Here is a 21,105-nt window from a genome sequence, read left to right as displayed (position 1 = left end):
TATCCAATGGCAAAGCCCCTGGCTCAGACTCCATCCCAGCTGAGGTCTACAAAGAAGGTGGTATGGCGCTGACTGAGAAGCTTCATCAGCTTTTCCAGCTCATCTGGCAGCATGAGGCAGTTCCACAGGACTTCAAAGACGCTTCCGTCATACACCTGTTCAAGCGCAAAGGAAATCGTCAGGCTTGTGACAATCATCGTGGAATATCCCTGCTGTCCGTCGCAGGCAAGACTCTGGCCAGAGTGCTACTCAACCGTCTCATAGCGCACCTTGAGCACTGTCTCCTACCAGAGAGCCAGTGTGGCTTCCAGAAAGAACGCGGGACTATCGACATGGTGTTTGCTGCCAGGCAGCTCCAGGAGAAGTGTCAGGAACAGAACACCGACCTTTACTCCACCTATGTCGATCTGACCAAGGCCTTCGATACTGTTAGCAGAGATGGCCTTTGGAGAATCATGGCGAAGTATGGATGTCCCGGAAAGTTCATCACCATCATAAAGCAACTACATGATGGGATGATGGCCCGAGTCCAAGACAACGGAGAGACTTCAGAACCATTCCGTGTCTCCAACGGAGTCAAGCAAGGGTGTGTTCTTGCCCCCACCCTGTTCAGTCTCATGTTTTCAGCCATGCTGACAGATGCCTTCAGAGGCGCTGACGTAGGCATTGGCATCAGGTCTCCAACGGAGTCAAGCAAGGGTGTGTTCTTGCCCCCACCCTGTTCAGTCTCATGTTTTCAGCCATGCTGACAGATGCCTTCAGAGACGCTGACGTAGGCATTGGCATCAGGTACCGCACAGATGGCTCACTCTTCAACCTCAGGAGGCTTCAAGCAAAAACCAAGGTGAGGACAGACACCGTCAACGACTTCCTGTTTGCTGATGACTGTGCTCTCAATGCTGCCTCCGAAGCTGACATGCAACACAGCATCGACAAGTTCTTTGCTGTCTGTGACAACTTTGGCCTCACAATCAGCACAAAGAAGACTGAGGTGATGCACCAGCCAGCTCCAGGAAAGCCTTACGTTGAACCAAACATCTTCATCAACGGGCAACGACTGAACGCGGTGGACAAGTTCATATACCTGGGCAGTACACAGTCTCTCGCACAGTTGTCATCGACGACGAGGTGAATGCCAGACTCGCCAAAGCCAGCGCTGCCTTCGGCAGACTCCATAAGAATGTTTGGAACAGGAGAGGCATCACCATGGAGACGAAGCTCTAAGTATACAAGGCCATAATTCTCACCACACTGCTCAGGGATCTTCTCTTGCCACTTTATGCCGAGAAGTTTTCTGAGGCTGGTGGTGTGGAAGTGGTTCAGCTTTTTGGCGTGGCGTTTGTAGACCGTCCATGATTCACATCCATAGAGCAGTGTGGGTAGAACTATGGCCTTGTATACTTTGAGCTTCGTCTCCATGGTGATGCCTCTCCTGTTCCAAACGTTCTTATGGAGTCTGCCGAAGGCAGCGCTGGCTTTGGCGAGTCTGGCATTCATCTCGTCGTCGATGACAACTGTGCGAGAGAGTGTACTGCCCAGGTATGTGAACTTGTCCACCGCGTTCAGTCGCTGCCCGTTGATGAAGATGTTTGGTTCAACGTAAGGCTTTCCTGGAGCTGGCTGGTGCATCACATATACATATATATATATATATACATACATACATAATTTTATATGTACATAAATATATGTTGATGTTATTTTTTATGATAAAACTAGATATATCATTCTCAGCAAATCAAGTTTCAGAGTCGTGAAGCAGATGCAGTCCATACATCATCATTATTTCAATGATTCAGCCTCAACATACAATAACTGGATCCGTATTCCAGTTCAACAATTTACTCGACAACATTCAACATGGCCGCTGGTCTAGTTTTTGTTTCTCTGCCAGCACACTTGATCACCTCACGTTTGCACAGTCTGCGCCCGCGTTTTCTCACAACAGGTTTGAGTTGGACACAAGAAATAATACCATTTCTTTTCCTGTCTTTTTCATTTCAAGATGTTTGTGGACTTTGGTAGAAAAGAACACGATCGATAGATTTTTATATATTATATTTTGATCATGTTCATGAAATGGTTGGTACCAGGAATGAGATTGAATAAATGCAGTTTTCATTTCATACCATTACCATCCGGACTGGGACTAACTACCTGAAACAATCATGGCAGCTGACATCCTTGACATCTTTAGGTCACGGTCACAAAAAACCCCCACAACGTTTGAGATGTTATGGTCAAGAATACCACATAATTTGCTAGGATAGAACAGGTGAAGAGTTTGTTTTTTTCACGAGCTTTTAAAATTAATTGTTAGGCTCTGTTCTGCGTATGGCTTTGAGTATTATGGGATTGTGTAGCCTTTGCTTCAAAATCGAAAAGTGACAGGCAGCTGACAATACCCATGAAGAATATGTATATGCAGTGATAGACTTCTCATTGTCATATGTGTAGCTTTTCTTCTTTCCTGATATGAATTTACTTCATACACACAATCTTCATAAGTGAAGAATAAACATATATAGTAGACTCCGCCTGTCTCATTTGGAAATAAATCAGAATTACAAGTCAGTATTGCCAAGTCAGTTATAACTTTGTCAATCAGGGTGACAGATGGTGGATGAATTATAGACATTCAATTTCTCATCACCACAATATTAAGACTGGAAGAGATAGAATGAGGATCATTTACTAACAACAGTGGAAATGCAAGCCTTAGAACTCAAAACTATATGCTGTTGCATCATGAAATTATGTATCATTTTAGTCTGGTTCTTTCAGGGCAGTTCAAAAATGTGATACTGGAGAGACATGGACAGAAGAAGAATGTTGGGGTTTTGAAGCTGAACAGACCCCGAGCTTTCAATGCACTGAATGATGCCCTCATGACGGACCTGACAGCAGCCCTGCAGCTGCTGGAACAGGACAAGGGCATTGGTTGTATTGTGATCACAGGAGGGGAAAGAGTTTTCTCTGGTCAGTGCTGTATGGACATTGATTGTGTATTGCACACACATACACATGTAATTGTGTATAGCACACACACACACACACACACACACACACACACACACACACATATATATATATATATATATATATATATATATATACACACAGCTATTCAATACACAATTGAAACCAATGTTACTGTATGCAGCGGAGATATGGAGTCTAGTTAAATTAATTGAATCAGTCGTCATTGAATCAGCACATTTATTTGCATGCAAAAGATTACTTAGTGTATCTAACAAGATGCTGAACTATGTATGGAAAGACTGGTCAATACTCTCTCTTTATTGACTTGACTAACATAAGTTTGCTACTGGTTGAAACTGACCAGGATGCTACTTTCACGATTTCTGGAACAGGCTGAATCAATGCTGAAGAATCAAATCAGGCTTAACTGATGCTGAAGAATTCTTTGGAAATGATAATACATTAGAAAATTGGCTTGGTAAAATTAAAGCATGCCTAGAGATGTATGGTTTCCATGATGTATGGATCAACCAGAGCACTGACAAGGAAATCGCCTTCTTAAATCTCACATACAAAAAGTGATAAACAAATTAAAAGTAGGTTTGTTCATCAAACTTTGTAGTTGTGACAGATTTTCTATTTATTGGTCATTTAAACAGACTTTCTTTCTATACTACACTTAGGAATATGACTATTAAATGTTTCAGAGCTTGGTATAAACAAAATATATCAAAACACTGATGTAAATCACTTTTGTTCGTTTTGTTGTGGCATCCTGGAAGATGAGTACCATTTCATTTTTGTGTGTCCTAAATACAGTCATATCCACCAGAAATATATTTCACTGTTTCTAAATGTTAATGACAATACCTTGCTTCTTGTTCTACAAAATCCATGTATTACATTCCAGGAAAATCTTGCTACGTACACTCATGCTTTAAAATAGAGAGACAAATTTACACAATGAATGAATAGGTATATTCATAAACATGTTGCACATGAACATGCTTTGTATACCTATTTACTGAAAGATATTCCTTCTGCATGTTGAATCGTCCCATTGTTTCCCCCCACCACTTTTGTGTACGGTCTGGTGGCCTTCACAGTCAAAACATTGTCAGTATCACACACGCACACACACACACACACACACACACACACACACACACACACACACACACACACACACACTTCTTAATATGCTCATGTTTATGTTTCATTGTGTCTTATAAACTTTAAGGTTTTATGACAATAAAAAGTATTCTATTCTATTCTATTCCATTCACACACACACACACACACACACACACACACACACACACATGCCAACACTACAAATAACTTTTTACATTCTCATGAAACTTGAAAACACCCCAGCAGAAGTGAGGCAGTCTGTATCAGTATTTGGCCTTGCTTGCTGTCACTGTGTGCAGTAGGTGCTGATGTGCCTGAGATGAGTCAGAAGACACAGCAGCAGGTGATGGGAGAGGACTTCCCTGCCAACTTCTGTGCTATCTCCAAGTGCAGGAAGCCTGTCATTGCAGCTGTCAACGGATATGCTGTAAACAGCTCTATTCTTGTTTGTTTTTATAGTTTAGAAATCAGGTTTAACCATTTATTGTTAGCTATTTGTTGGAAATAAGACAATTTTTCTTTATTTCTTTGTAATGGAATGTTGGCATAGGTATTGAATGTAGATTATATATCTTACCATTTTCTTCCACTCATTCTCACTTTTTTTTAGAATTTTGTTTTCAATTGAAGAAAATAAATCAATTTTATAATCAACACTAGCCAACTGTGAAGGTAAAATAATCAAAGTTACATTAACTATTCAGTGCCTTTTAGACAGTTAGTTGACATCCTGCACAAAATGTTACCATTGTGCCTACAAGACAGCCACTGATATCCTGCATCTGTTCCAATTTTTCCGTCATTGGAGATTGGTTCAATGAATACAAACAGACTGAACAGTTTGTTTAATGTGTGTGGATTATAAACATACTAATTAAATGAGCATACATCAGGTGAGGATCCCTTTCTTCTCGATAATGTTTTGCTGACCACAGTACATTGATCATGCATGGAAAGTAAGTTTGGGTTGTTTTTGTATGCAAAAAGGATGTCAGAAATTTTGTCCAGCCAAGACAGTGATCCCAATCAACTGATTTACACAACTTTCAAGGTAATAGCAATGAGAAATGTATCTTTCTTGTCTGATGATTGGTTTGGTCTCTAAGGTGATGAAACTGACAGCAGTATTGGACACTTTGTCCAGCCATCTGTCCAATCAGACAACGATGTTGAGAGTTTGACAATGACTGACAGTATGGGTGTGGTACTTTGCATATTTTGAGAAGAGGGGGAGGAGAGAGAGAGAGGAGTGGTATTAGACAATAGGTTGAAGACCAGACAGAGGGCATGTGAGGGGGCGTGGCCATGACTATCAGCCAACTATCTTTTGCAGTGTTCATCGAGCAGGATCTGGACAACAGCCAATAATCCACCATTTCCATGAAACCCAGGGCTGACAGACAGGGGATAGGAATCACTTTTTTTCATGCTTTTTGTCACTAATTAGTTGAACGAATTATTGTAGAACAGGCAAACCAAATGCACAGCAGCCACCTTTACAGCTTAGTTGCAACCTGGAGTGAGTAAGTATCATACAAGAGCTTCCCCCTCTAAAGGGCGGATGCTCTTTGGTGTAAAACAAAGCTTGACTGCTCGTTTCTGAGAACATATTGACTTTTTATCTCGACAGAACACTTGTTTGTCATTGTTGGGACAGTTATTCACTTACATGGTTACAAGTGTAGTGATTGTTATCATAAAAGTATAACCTGTTTTATTTTCTTCTACAGGTATACTCTGACCATAAGCTTGCTATTTCCAACTGTATTTTTTTAGTTTTCCTCCAGGGAGAGTGTGTTGCCACACTGAGAGCGCCACCCTTTTTGACTCACTTGTGTAAACAAAGTGAGTCTATGTTTTAACCCAGTGTTCGGTTGTCAGTGTGTGTGTGTCTGTGTGTCCGTGGTAAACTTTAACATTGATATTTTCTCTGCAAATACTTTGTCAGTTGACATCAAATTAGGCAGAAAAATAGGAAAAATTCAGTTCTTTCCAGTCATCTTGTTTAAAACAATATTGCACCTCTGGGATGGGCACAAAAAAAAAAAAAAATGAAGCCTAATTATATGCAAACTGCATTTACTGTTATATTTATATTTTTTGTATTCTCTAAACTTGGCACTTTGATCTGATATTTGACCCAACAACAAGAGCAGTCATTATTATAATTTTTTTGTTCAAACAGGAACTTCTTTTGCTAAGCATGGAAGTTTTATTCATTTTGCAAACGTTTTGGTGCAGATAGTAAAAAAAGGGAAATTACTCTGTAATTGTAATTAATGCTAGGGGACTTAATTTGCTTTAAACTGATCTTTCTCATCATAAACATTACATTTTGAAATTATACTCAATACATAAAAAGCTTGGATTTTTTTTAAGTGTATCACAAGTGAGTCTTGAAGGCCTTGCTTCTCTTGTTTTGTATTTTCTCCTGCGTGTGCAGTTTTATTTGTTTTTCCTATCAAAGTGGATTTTTCTACAGAATTTTGCCAGGAACAACCCTTTTGTTGCTGTGGGTTCTTTTATGTGCACTAAGTACATGCTGCACATGGGACCTCAGTTTATCATCTCATCTGACTGATTAGCGTTTAGACCACCATTCAAGGTCTACTGAAGGGGGAGAAAATATCTGTGGCTGAGCCGTGATTCGAACCAGTGTGCTCAGATTCTCTTGCTTCCAAAGCGGGCGCGTTACCTTTAGGCCATCACTCCACATAAAATAGACTTCTTTTATACAAAAAAATTATCATCATCACTTTGACGTACCTGAGTAGTTATCTTCAATCAACATCAGTGGGATGAAAGTTCAGATGTAGAATTCATATTCACATTCCATCACAAAAAAACATTTACTTTGCTTCTGTATTCCTATACTGTTGTACTTGATTTTTTTTTTTAATGTATCACCCCTGAATCCTCATAATTCCCTGGCAAAGTGAGAGCACTTTAAAAAAAACAACAACAACAAATATCTCTGGCAATGAACAGGTGAAGCATCATAGAAAATGTTTGTATATGAGTACACCATACAGCTTGGTATTGTCAGCTACTAGATCTGAAACAGATAAAAGAATATGAAAAATAGCCTGTTTTCCTTATTGAAATGTGTGTTTTCTGAACTGTAAACTTTAGCGTGTGTGCTTGTGTTACCTTTTTGTCACCAGAAAATGGCAGATGAACAATGAAAATGCTGAGCTCACATTTATTACACAACTCATGACACCCCATTGATTATACAGAGTATGGTCATGTGTTAAAGGAGACACAAGGGATGGTTATGTGTCACCAGTTACTTTTATAAAATAAATAATGACAGGTACTGGTGCCATTATATTCATCTGCAGTTGGGTGGTGGCTGTGAAGTTGCCATGATGTGCGACATCATCTACGCAGGAGACAAGGCACAGTTCGCACAGCCAGAAATCACACTGGCCACAATTCCAGGTTCAGTATTATTGTCTGATTGAAATGAGTTGTTGTGTGTTGCTATGACTGCTTGTGCAAAATTTACAGGACCTGGTGATTAAATATCTGTGCAAAGAATCATCTTTTTTTCTTTTTAATGGAACAACTCTACATGAGGTTTTTATTTTCACTGGATGTTGTGCTCACAGATGTGAGTGATGTGAAAATAACATAAGAAAACAAACCACCGAGGCATCCATGTGTTTGTTCTCTATTGTTCATGTGTTCTGTGTGGCTTGTTCAGGATTAAAGAGGCTATGTCAGTCTTGAATAAAAGCTAATTTGTGTTTGCACATTTCTTCTGTCTTTGCTGCTGTGTGCACATGTCAGATGATCGGTATAAGGACAGGCCCAGCGCTTCCTTTTTTGAGGAAGTGTCTGGGTTTGTTCCAAAGTACCTTTTATTTACCTGTGTGTTAGCTGAATCAGTAGTGTAAGCAGCACTGACTTGAAGTTGTGTACCTTGTGAATGGAGAGAGTTACCACTCTTTACTATTTGTTAATCATTTCATCTCCTGGCCTCATTATTTAAATTTCCAGTTGAAAAACCACCGAGGTAACCATGTGTTTGTTCTGTATTGTCCATGTGTTCTGTGTGGCTTGCTCAGGATTAAAGAGGCTATGGCAGTCTTGAATAAAAGCTAATTTGTGTTTGCACATTTCTTCTGTCTTTGCTGCTGTGTGCACATGTCAAATGATCAGTATAAGGACAGGCCTGGTGGTTTGTTGTTGTTGTTGTTGAAGAAGTGTCTGGGTTTGTTCCAATGTACGTTTTATTTACTTGTGTGCCAGCTGAATCGGTAGTGTAAGCAGCACTGACTTGAAGTTGTGCACCTTGTGAATGGAGAGTTATCACTCTTTATTAATTGTTGTTCATTTCATCTCCTGGCCTCATTGTTTGTTAATTCTAGAGCAAGCTGCTTTCCCAGGGGAGAGCTTTCACCACAATGCAGCGCATACCCTTTTTTTTGTCTGCAAGAAAATTTATTTTGCTATCAAAGTGGATTTTTCTATAGAGTTTTGCCAAGGACAACCCTTTTATTGCTGTGGGTTCTTTAACCCTTTCGCTGCCAGAAAAATAAACATTTAAGTGAAATCTATTTGCCAGTGACTGAGAACGTTGATGTTTTTGACTTTTTGCATTCATTATCAGTTGTTTCGCCTGTCAGTTTAACGACTTCTCTCTTACGAAGTCCTTTAAGTAATTTCCTGTAACTGTATTTAGAGGGTTTTTTTGTTTTTGTTTTTTTGTTTTGTTTTGTTTGTCTTCCAAATTTCACCCACATTTTTACCCTCATTTGCCCAGTTTCCCCCAACCCTCCATTCATCCACATCTCCCACCCCTTCTAACCGATAATACTCAGATGTATTCATAAATACTTTAACAAAATGTCTTCAGTCACCAGTATGTGTGATGGGACATTAAACAAAAATTCCTTCCTTCCTTCCTTCTATTTGCCAGGTTTTTTTTCACAAAAAACGGGTATAAATTTTCAAAAAATTTTTGTGCTCTTTGTTATTGGAGAAAGACCCATAAAAGTATATATTTTCTGAAAGGTAAATGAATAAAGAATACAAAACACATGATGTTTTCCCATTTCATATATTTTTAGTGACATGCTGTTGTTTTAAAATCAGTGTTTTGTTTTTTGTCACATTTTCAACTTGTTCATTACAATCATTAGTCATCTAATTTGCACTAAATTGTCATTTTTTCTGGACAAATGTATATCTGTACACACAAAATCATACTAGAACAACCACAATGAAACAAAAATAAAAAAAGAGATAGATACACAATGCATTGTGACTTCTCCAAGTGATAATGTGGATGTGAGGCCATGCCCCCTCAGTCTCCACACCCCTCCTCTTAACCCCTCTCACACAGTCACTTTATCCAGTTCTCATCAGACCACGTTGGCTGAGTGCCAAGAAAATCGCTCACACTGTGTCCTGCTAATAATTCAGTAACTTTATGTCGTCTGCTAAACCTGTACAGCTAGCATCACTCACTGATAGTCGTATCTCAGCCACTCTCTTGATTGCTTCCTTTATTTTCTATCAAATCATCCTATAAATGTTCATCAGTGTCTTCTCCTTCAAATTTATGCTTCAGTTCTTTCTGAGCATCAGCTAAAGAAAGCAATCTTGGTTGATTTAGTTCGCCACGATCACATGTCTTGAGCATGGCGTCAGTCTGACATTTTGTTGAGCGAGCAAGGAGAGGAGCCAGGCAAACACTGCGGCCAGTAACCCAACCAAAACATTCAAATAAAGGACTGCCTCATGACATTGATGGTGTTTCTAGCAATGAATAGAATCTAGAGAGATTCCCCAAGCTAAAGCTACCAGCATTTTTGTCATCAAACTGAATGCAAAGCAGGGAAATGTCAGAATATTTCGATGACGAGTTATCTTATCATTGTGGCAGCGAAGGGTACATGCTTGCAATGACGAGTTATCTCGTCATATAGGCAGCCTAGGGGTTAACATGTGCTAAGTCAAGTGCATGTTACTTATGGGACCTCAGTTTAACATCTCATCCAAGTGACAAAATGACTAAGCATGTGTGAACAGAGTGGTGACTGTTGCAGGCGCAGGGGGAACTCAGCGACTGATCAGTGCTGTTGGCAAGTCCCGAGCCATGGAACTGGTGTTGACAGGAGACAGACTGTCTGCCCTAGACGCAGAACAGCTAGGTAGGTGTATGCCAGTCAAACTCGCTTCTTGTTGCTTTTCCATTTTTTGTTTCGACCAACAAACTGTTGAGCTTTTTTTACTTTGTTGTATGGCAGGAAGAGATATGTCTTTTACATTTACATTAAACTTTGTCACTTCGTACATCAAGAATACCTGTAGCTTTGTCACTTTGTTAAACAAGAATACTGGTAGTTTTATTATTTTGTACAACAAGATGTTGGACATTCTTTTCAAATACACTCAATACCACAACTATGGAAACACCATCTTGCTAATGATGTCCACAAATATGAAACTGATATTGCAACAACTGAGGGATATTTCACAACATTATCAAAATTATCAACAAACAAATGAAAACAACATCTGCCCTGAAACATTACCATGAAATATGTGCAGCACACTTTTTGAGACGTAAACTGGACATAAAAATAAACAACTATTTCAACTTTGCACATGAGTGTAAAAGGAATCCTGATTGAGATTGCTCCATTTCCAATTTATACACAGGATTTGCCCAGTGAATATTCTGCTTGCAAAACTGGGTGTGACAAACACAAACACATGTAATTGGTGTCAAGAAACCAATTACATTGAACATGCCTTTTACTCCTGCTCCAAACCCTCCAACTTTTGAAACATGTGGAACAAGTTAATATCTCCTGTTGCAATACAATGCTTCCCATGAATGAAAAAGTATCACCTTTTGGTTGAATGAAAATGGCTGAACACTTAGTATATAGTTTCAGATGCTCATTCAGTATGCTTGTAAATAACAGCTTGATCATCACCATCAATGATCACCACCATCATTGATGCAATATTTATAACAATTATCAGTAACAGTTGTCAACACCATCGTCAGTGGAATTCAATCTGCCATCATCCTCACTGACATCAACACAGTAACTGTCACAATTATCAACACCACTATCAGTACATTTATTATGGTAATCATCTGACCCACAATACAATCATTATCAAGATCATCAACACCACCATTGACAAAAGCACAATGATCATGATCATCAGCACTGCTACTGACACAACCACCATGATCATCTACACCATTATTGACATGGTCATCACAATCATCACAGTCATTAGCACTGCCATTGACACAGTCACAATGATCATCAACATAATCATTACCAAAATCATGATAATCAACAATACAATTGATGTGATCATTATCATAATTATCTACTCTATTAACACAATCATCAGTGCAATCAGCCTTGCACTTGTCATCCCCACCATCAACACAGTCACCATAATGATAATCAAATTCTGCCATAACACAAGCATTACCACACAATCGTTAAGACAACCGCAATCATTACCACACTTGTCAAAACTACTAGAAGCAAGATCCTTACCACAATCATCACCACCACCATCAATACAGTCCTTACAGCACCATCAATACAATTCTTATCACAATCATCAACACCACAAACACAATCGTTATCACTGTCATAAACACCACTAACACACTCATCAGTAGAATCATCATCACAATCGTCAATGCACTCATTGTCACAATCAGAATTGTTAATATTTTTGACCTAACATTTATCCCCAGCTGTCACTTTTAAACCAACCACTTCTCAAATCAAGTGAACTGGAACTAATTCTACAAGCTTTACATGGGTAATACCACCAAGGGAATGGCTGCATACTGCATTGGTAGTGAACACCATTATGGGTCAGACCCAGCCTTGGGTAGTCAGCCCCCACACTCAGTTTGAACTGGTCGTCAGGGTTTTCAGTGTAAACAGATTAAGGGCGATCCTCAGGGGCCAGACCAGGCAGCCACATGTTGCGGCAGGAAATCTTGCCCTTGGATGTCCAGACCCCCTTTGTCATGGTGGTGTGTCCTTCAGAAAGGTACTTGATTCTGATTTTCCTCACTCCACCCAGACATGAATGGGTACCTGACTTCAGTTGGGGAAGATTAAAACGACAGTGGAAGGAGAGGATTGGGCTCCACTTAAACTCTGTTAAGCCCTAGAAACCTGGCGTCACCTAACCTATGCTTGTTGTCCTGTCTGGAAGGCTGCCAACAGGTGTTCTCTAGCCATTTCTGTCCTGTGCCAGTCACTCCAGCTGTCCCCAGCTGTGGGCTGTCTTCTTTCTGTCTGCCACCAGGGTACCAGAGCCCTGGACACAGTGGATGTGAATTCACTGCCCCAATGGCTGTAAAAGCCAATGGGACCTTCAAACATTTTTCTTAAGAAGAAAATAGCTAGCTTTGTCACTGTGTGACGTGTGCAGTAGCCAAGTGGTTAAAGTGTTGGACTTTCAATCTGAGGGTCCTGAGTTCGACTCTCGGTAACGGCGCCTGGTTTGTAAAGGGTTGAGATTTTTCCGATCTCCCAGGTCAACATATGTGCAGACCTGCTAGTGCCTGAATCACCTTCACGTGTATACGGCAAGCAGAAGATCAAATACACACGTTAAAGATCCTGTAATCCATGTCAGCATTCGGTGGGTTATGGAAACAAGGACATACCCAGCATGCACACCCCTGAAAGCGGAGTATGGCTGCCTACATGGTGGGGTAAAAATGGTCATACATACGAGTGAACACGGGAGTTGCAGCCCCAAACGAAGAAGAAGAAGAAGTCACTGTGTACATGTGGTATTGTGTATGTGTGTGGTCAGGACTGGTGAGCAAGGTGTTTCCAGCAGCCCAGGTGTTGGGAGCAGCAGTTCAGACAGCAGAGAAAATTGCAGGGTTCTCTCGCATTGCTGCAGCCTTGTGCAAAGAGGCTGTCTGTGCAAGTGAGTCTCTATTCCCCATCTTCACTGAATGCCATCTGACATCTAACAAGTCTTTTTCCTCTCAAATGCCAGTGAGGATGCCAGGGGCATTTTCCATGTAAACAGTATCCCCACCTGCTTGAAATTCTGTGCCACTCTCTTTGTCTCTGGCTGTTTGCTTTTCTCCCTGCCATCTCTTCATTTGTAACTTTGTCTTGCTTGTCTTCTCGCCTTTATTATTTCTAGAATGCCTTGAATATTTTTCATTCTTTTCTGGACTTGATAATTGGATACTCTTGTTATGTTATATTTTTGTGTGTGTGAAGGACATGTGAGGTGGTTTTGTATGCCTGTTATTGTATATAATTACGTTTGATGTTTATAATTGTGTTTATGTTCAAGTTAGTTTTCTTTATCATCTGGCAAAAAAGTGATGGAATGGTCAACATTGGTGGCACTTTCAAGATTCATGTGCATGTATGTATGTGACTATATTTGTGTCTAATTTTGTTTTCCAGGTGTTTTGTTTTTGTTTTTGCAGGTTCTGTTGGACTGATGTTTACAGTTTTTCAGCCTGATATGGCCCTGTGCAGTTTGCTGGGTTTTGAGCAACAAAAGATGAAAATTTTCCCATCAACATATTTATGTATGAGGTCTTTGCTTTTGTTATTGCTGTGGATTTGTATTGCTCTGTTGTGATATGTGATATCTTTTCATCATTTTTGTGGGCTTGTTACACAGCTTTTTTCTGTGTGTCTACCTGATTATATGTTATTTGTGTGTTTTTATGTCTGTGGGTTTTAGGTGTGAAAAATATTGTGTAATGTTGGTGTCTGTTTGACAGGTCAAGAACTGTTCTTAGCTCAGGGCTTGCATTTTGAGAGACGACTGTGTCATGAATCATTTTCAACAGTAAGTTTTTTTGTTTTTTTTTGTCTGATTTAATTGCATTGAGCTTGAAGCGGTGGTTGGCACCAGGTTCTGATAGTTGATAGCCTTTAGATCCAAACCCAGTGTGGGGGATTTCTCAACCCCATGCAGAGCTCATAGATGATAGCAAACGGTTCTAAACAGAAGAGGCACTAGTGAACGCCATGTGACTGGGCAGCAGTGCAGTGAGTGCTGTGCTGGCTGGCCTTCAGGTGACTACATTGATGTTTCATGTGAACTGCTGGTGCATGGACTGCCACCCTGGGTGTGGGACTGACAGAATGAAAGACCCACAGGCTTCCAGGATGTGATGGGTTCCTTGTGTGGTCAGAATGTAATGACTTCATCGACAGGTCTTGGAAAAGTGCTAAGGATTGCTTAATTTCTTTATAGTCTATTTTAGTGAATGATATGTTGTTTTTTCTAAATAAACTAACTGGAATCTGACTGTTTGTGACTCAGTTCATTTCTACTGTATTTATACAAGTGAATGGTTTTTTAAAGTGCAGCCTAGAATGTGTTTGTTTTGTTTATTGTTCCCTACATTTACTGATTAGCGACTGTTGAAGCAACCATTCTTCTTTACTATGTGTGATGTTGTTTGTGTTCAGAATGATCAAAGGGAAGGAGTGACTGCATTTGTGAATAAAAGAGAACCTCACTTCACACATGATTAGAGGAGTCAAGGGATCACCACCAGCACCAGAAACAGAGGATGTGAGGCAGCTGTCCAAACTACACATCCCCTTATTGTCTTATTCTGTCTTTGTATTACAGTTTTTAGACAAACAAGACACATGTTTATTTCATTATTGACATTCAGCAATACCCAGTATTATATCAGCACATATTTATCTTTGCATGCAATTTGCGAAAAAAGAAGAATTTTTCCAAGTTGTGTACTTGAAGACAGTAAGATACTCAAGCTACCATATATATGTGAAGCAGCAAGTTAAATCCTGGCTAGGGATGCAGCCAGCGATTCTTAGCTATCAACAAAAACATTAGGGTCAAAATAATGAAGATCAAGATTTTTACAAATTTTGCATCTTTGAAGTCTTATCTTTGTTGTCGGTAAGTATTTTAGCCTAAAACTGCCTGAAGCTGTAGTGTTTTGAATGTTTTCAGTGCATGCACTGCTGGTACTGCTGCACACATTTGTAACTTAAGTTGCAATGTTTGGTGCGTTTGACTCCAGGCTTTTCTGAAATTATGTGAGTTGATGATGTGGCAATAAAGTTGATTACTGCAGTTTGTAAATATTATATTGATCTGGAATCTAAGGCTGAAGTTCAAAAGATTCATCATTATTGCGAAAAATATTTTTTGTTCTAACACAAATGCTGCCTTTGTCTCTCGTTTGATCATTCACTGTCGCTGTTGACTGCTCTCTTGTGGCCTGATGTCACTCCTCCACTTGCCATTCTTGATTTAGTTTCAGTTCAGAAAGAACATATGAAGTTTCCCATGCTTTTTTCATATAGATACTTATAGTTTACTCATAGTTTACTCAGTTCTGAATTTTTGACACCACATACATGTTCTAAAGTCACAAGCAGGCAAATGTATGTTTTGTTCTTGAGCTGATTTCCCCATTTCTTCTTTTCAGGCACACCAACTTTGGAAAAATTACAGGTTAATCTGTTATTTTTGAATTTTCTGAAAATGTGTAAATGTCTAAAATGATAAATTCTGACTTAGGCTGGGTTTTCACATGCTGCATCACATATATACAATCTGTGTCTGATATATGTCTAAAGAGACATAATTATATTCCTTTATCATTCAGAATCCATTTTTTAGGTGGAAAAAAATGTATTATCAGAGGATATATCTGATGGTTTTCAATTGTTTGTTGTTGTTGTGGGGTGGGGGTGGGGGTAGTGGTAGTGATTTATGTTTTCTTTTACAAACTATAAAACAAAATTGCTTTTTTCAGTTCATTTACAGTTATGTAATGACTTGCCATTTTGCCCCACATTTTCCCCCTTGTTTCAAGTGTTGTTGGACTTGAAAATGCAGATATTTTCATGGAAAGAACACGAGCACAACAAACAGCACCCCTGCATCCCCTCCACCCCCCCTCACAAAAAAAGGTGTTGGTTTATACAATTTTCACACAGATAATGCCTATGTTGGTCTAATCTTGTCCTTGAGAGGAAAAACAAATTGCTCATTCACAGATTTTTCTCTTTCTTCAGTCTTTCATTCTGTTTGAGCACATGTGTGTACATTTGGTTACATTCGTGTTCATGTGTATGAATGCATCAGTGTGGAAATGATAGTGTAATCATTAATTGTGTGGTTATTGATGATTGATTATATGTGTTGTAAGTAAATACATAAAAACACAATAAAATAAAGGTACATGACTGAAATGAAATGAGAATAAAAATGGGTCATGTTCAGCAGATTTGTGTGCTTCTAAACATGTGTACATACCCATACAAGCATGCAAATGCACACACACACACACACACACACACACACACATAACACTTTGTGTTGCATTTAACTTTGGAAAACCCTAAGCATAAATGGAATTTCGACCTTTTTTTTATCTTCACTCAAAAGTATGTATGATGTTAAAATGTATACACACACTGATGATGATTTGACAATGGCCTTTCTTTGTCCATGCGGTTTTAAAACAGAGTGAAGTATGTTCTCAGTCTTTTTTTTTTTTTATTATTAATCATTGAGCTCACCAAAGAAATAAATTCAAACTGCAGGCAAATAATTCACCTGTCACCTGATGTGATCCAGATACTGATTTTATTATTTGCAGTTGACTTTTCTCTCTGATAGTTTCATTGGACTCCAAACTCAGCTCAATATTTTGTATGACATTGCAAAGTGATTGGACTTGATCATCATGACAAGTCAAATGTTGTTGTTATTAGAAATGGTAGTTTTCTGGCTGAGAAAAAAAAATGCATGGTCATATGGTAATGATATGTTAGCAACTGTCAGTTTGTATTAATACCTTGGCATTATTCTCCCAACTGGACTGTCATTTCAATCTGTTTTAAAAGATGTCTCTGAGTATGCTTGGAAGGCTGTTACAGCTATGACAGAATTGCTTTGCTCAATTAGAAAGTATTCGGCAAAAAATATTTTAGAAATTGCTATATATTGCCAGATTCAGCCAGTTCTAACCTATGGCACAGAGATACCGGGTATTACAAACAATAGCGATGTCACTGAGAGAATCCACTTATCAGCTATCAAGTGTTTTGTGTGTGTTATCCAAAGAACTCAAAAGCATTTGTTGTACAAAGAATTCAGCAGGTATCCTTTTTTGTGAAATGTGAAATTTTTTGGTTATGCATTGTTGGAATGAAAATGATAATGAAAATAAGAAGAATAATAATATTATACAATACAAATCATCATCATCATAATCATATACATCTGTATTGCGACCTTTCTTTCTTGGAGTTCATGGTGCTTTACATGAAAGAAAAAGTTACAAATTGCATGACTCATTCTTGACCACTCTTTCTTGCCCTCCACATTCTCCGTCTCTCATTCATCATGCATAAAAAGTGAGCTGAAAGGCATGGGATGGTGTTGGAGAAGAAGGAAAGTTCTTATTGACAGGTTTTAAAATGATGAGTTTTTAGTGAAGAGTGAAAGGCAGAGATGGAATCAGATGCATGGATATGATGAAGGTTGTTTTAGATGTGAGGAGCAGCAAAGAGGAAAGAATGTTCACAAAAGGTTCTTGTATTGACATGAGGAAGTTTCAGAAGGTCAGAGGAAGAGCGGAGAGTTCTTGAGGGAGTGTAAGCACTGATAAGATCAGAAAGATGGGTAGGTCCTGTGGAGTGGAAAGCAGAATAGCAGAGACAAGCAACTTTGTATTTAATTTTTGCTTCAGTGCAGAGTACGGAGGTGGGGAGAATTGTGATCAGCATGTGGGACACATGAAATAATGCATATACAGTAGTGCATAGTAACATACTGCAGCACATGAAAAAAAAACCCAAAGAAACTCATGTATGTATATCTATAAACACCAAGACTACAAATTGCAAATGTAAACAATTACACACATATGTATGCATGCACACACACATGCACACACACACAAATGTGCCCTACACACACACACACACACACACACACACACACACACACAGCATAAGATGTGCCCTACACACACACACACAAATGCACATGTGCACACACAGAGCACATGCACGCTTGCGTGTGTGCACACACACACAATAAACACTCACCCAAAGGCACACACACAGCATGATAAATTCAAATGAGGGGGAAAAGGAAGGGAAAAAAAGAGAAGAAAAAGTGGGGTTGGTGCAGGAGGCAGACAACTATGCTTTATCACATCCAAAGGCCAGTTTCAACAGGTGGGTTTACAGATTTATTTTAACCTTCACTGGCTATCGTGGTTCGTACACGACCCAGAAGGGTACAAAAACGCAAATATCTCAGCCAATTCTTAATATTTTTCTACGAAATTTCAGAAATGCTTCCTACACCAAAATGGCCAACTTTTGCCAAAAAATGAAAACAAATTCATTAATTAGTTAATGATTTAAAGAAGGCGTTTTAACTACACACAGACGCTTGTGTTGGTCGTGTTTGAGGAAAAAACGTGGTCACCCCTCAAAAGCTTGTGTGGGTCATGCATGACCCATACCTTTTTAATAATGATTTCAGAAGGTTTAATTTGCAATTAGTGAAGGAAAATGGAGAAGTTTTACTTTCACTAGCCTTACTACCCCACTACCTCCCTCTCCCTCCCCGACCGGTTCCTTTCGCCTGTCTTCAGCTATAACCCCCTTCCATCCTTTTCTCTACCAGCATGTACCTGTGTGACTGAATATCTTTGTGCGTGTATAGGATGCTATGAGTCATCTCTCTCTGTCTCACTGTATGTCTGTCTGTCTCAGTCTCTCTCTCTCTCTGTCTCAGTCTCTCTCTCTCTATCTCTGTGTGTATAAGTAGGATTTGTATGTATGTGCATGTGGTGTTGTGCATTTGTGTGTGTGATCAGTTGTGTGTGTATGTGCGTGTGTGTGAATGCATGAGCATGTGTTTCTTCTGAGTGTATGTGTTTGTGTGAGTCTGCGTGTGTGAGCGCATGTGTGTGTAATCAGTTGTTACGATATGTTTTCCTTTTCTATATTTTGTTATAAGCTTTGGAGGAATATACAGGTTTTTGTCTCTTTACAAAGTATGGGTTGTGCACAACCAACACAAGCTTTGGAGGAATATACAGGTTTTTGTCTCTTTAAAAGGTATGGATCGTGGACGACCCACATGAGCTTCCGAGTGTAGTCAAAAGCGACAGCGGTATGGGTCGTGGACAAACCACATGAGCTTCCGTGTGTATTCAAAAGCAACGGCCAGCGAAGGTTAAGAAAGGGGACAGTACTGGTAAATGATGAAGATCCAGAGGAAGAGAATTCCAGACTGAAGGTGATTGATACTGATGAGCCTTTTGGCAAAATGCCTTTGAAGAGGTTTTGGGAAATTGAAAGAGCTTTTCTCCAGAAGACCTGAGAGAATGGGAAGGGGTGTAAGTATAAAGGACAGAAGATAAGTAAGGTGGGAGGGATCCTTCAAAGTGGCAAGCCAGACTGCCAGTTTTATACTGAATTCTGTACTGGAATGCATGATTCCAGATACCATAAAAAAGAAGCATGCTTGCTCTTGTCTTTACAAAGTACAGAATTATTCAACATGAGCATGTCTGTTGGGAATGTGGGAGTATTCACTGCGCATTTTAAACAGCACTTAATTGATTCTTTTGTGCAAAACTGGCATTCTGCCCTTGAAACACATACATTTTATAATGTCTCTTCAACATATAGTCAGATATTGTCATTATGTCCATATTTCCATGTAATGTCTTATTTGTATTACTCGTTTTGTCACAACTGATTTCTCTCTGTGTGAAATACGGGCTGCTCTCCCCAGGGAGAGTGTGTGGCTACACTGACAGCACCATACATTGTTTTGTATTTTTTCTGACTGCAATTTTTTTTCCCTATCTATGTGGATTTTTCTACAGAATTTTGCCAGGGACAACCCTTTTGTTGCCATGGGTTCTTTTATGTATGTTAAATGTATGCTGCACATGGGACTTGGGTTTATCGTCTCGTCCGAATAACTAGCATCCAGACCACCACTCAAGGTCTAGTGGAGGGGGAGAAAAATAACTGGTGACTGCCAGTGTAATTTGAACTAATGCGCTTGGATTCTCTCGTTTCCTAGGCAGACGTGTTACCTGTAGGCCAACACTCTGTTCGGTATCGGTAAATTACTCACAAGGCTTAAAATTGGTATTCTATCATTATGTTCACACTTTTTTAATTTTTCATACATTTGATGTGCATCAAAACGTCATCTACCCTTTTGTCTGGATATTCCAGAAATCAAATTGCATTTTTTGTTGGTATGTCTGAAGTACACTGATTTGTGTACTTGCATCATATCTGGTAAATATAATAGGCATCCTTTATTCTTCAAGCTAGCTAGCATTGCTCCCAATTTAGTGGAAACCGGGACATGATTTTAAGACTATATTTGTGTGCAAAGCATATTTTGTGGGAAAAGCACTTAGGAATGTATTGTAATGATAATAATAATGTTGTTGTTGTTGTTATTGCACGGCTTGTTTATTACATCCAGAGAGAACACTCGCTGGATTATTAAACAGTTTATTCTGTTCTCTTCTTCGTTTGTGGGCTGTAACTGCCATGTTCGCTCATATATACACAAGTGGGCTTTTGCATGTATGACTGTTTCTACCCCGCCAAGTAGGCAGCAATACTCCGTTTTCAGGGGTGTACATGCTGGGTATGTTCTTGGTTTCTGAACCCACCGAACGTTGACATGGATTAAAGGATCTTTAACGTGTGTATTTGAATGCTGATCAAATTTAGGCTTCAGTACACACAAAAAGTGGAATTGCTGTAGGTGGTCAAAGCATGCAAGGGAAGAGCAGAGAGGCAGAAAAAGATTGTAGTGCTGTGACTTGTGAAAGGGATGGTCGTTTACATTTTCAGGGTTGCAGAAATAATTGTATTGGCCAAACTCCATCGCTAACTATTTGACAAGACTAGACCACCACATGTTTATGTTCATTAAAGG

The 21,105-nt window shown here is 39.3% G+C and overlaps 1 protein-coding gene across 1 annotated transcript; it reads left to right on the top strand.

Annotated features, from left to right (window-relative positions):
• The first annotated feature begins 1,852 nt into the window (after window positions 1-1,852).
• Window positions 1,853-20,684, top strand: LOC143286838 (putative enoyl-CoA hydratase, mitochondrial). Its single transcript, XM_076594668.1, has 8 exons — window positions 1,853-1,948; window positions 2,785-2,979; window positions 4,416-4,543; window positions 7,461-7,560; window positions 10,176-10,280; window positions 12,949-13,068; window positions 13,892-13,959; window positions 14,589-20,684. The coding sequence occupies exons 1-8, from the start codon at window positions 1,861-1,863 to the stop codon at window positions 14,652-14,654; spliced, it is 870 nt and encodes a 289-aa protein (XP_076450783.1). The 5' UTR covers window positions 1,853-1,860; the 3' UTR covers window positions 14,655-20,684.
• Window positions 20,685-21,105: the final 421 nt, after the last annotated feature.

The sequence above is a fragment of the Babylonia areolata genome, chromosome 10, assembly GCF_041734735.1.
Source record: "Babylonia areolata isolate BAREFJ2019XMU chromosome 10, ASM4173473v1, whole genome shotgun sequence".
Classification (NCBI taxonomy): Eukaryota; Metazoa; Mollusca; class Gastropoda; order Neogastropoda; family Buccinidae; genus Babylonia; species Babylonia areolata.
The sequence above is the reverse complement of the archived record's forward strand: the minus strand, read 5'-3'. Positions and strand labels throughout refer to the sequence as shown.

Bases quoted from the DNA above. Each gene is read 5' to 3' on its own strand.
- LOC143286838 (XM_076594668.1), top strand. From the start codon at position 1,861: ATGGCCGCTGGTCTAGTTTTTGTTTCTCTGCCAGCACACTTGATCACC. The intron at 1,949-2,784 runs GTTTGAGTTGGA...TGGTTCTTTCAG, and splicing joins CCCGCGTTTTCTCACAACAG to GGCAGTTCAAAAATGTGATA. The intron at 13,069-13,891 runs GTGAGTCTCTAT...TCTGTTTGACAG, and splicing joins CAAAGAGGCTGTCTGTGCAA to GTCAAGAACTGTTCTTAGCT.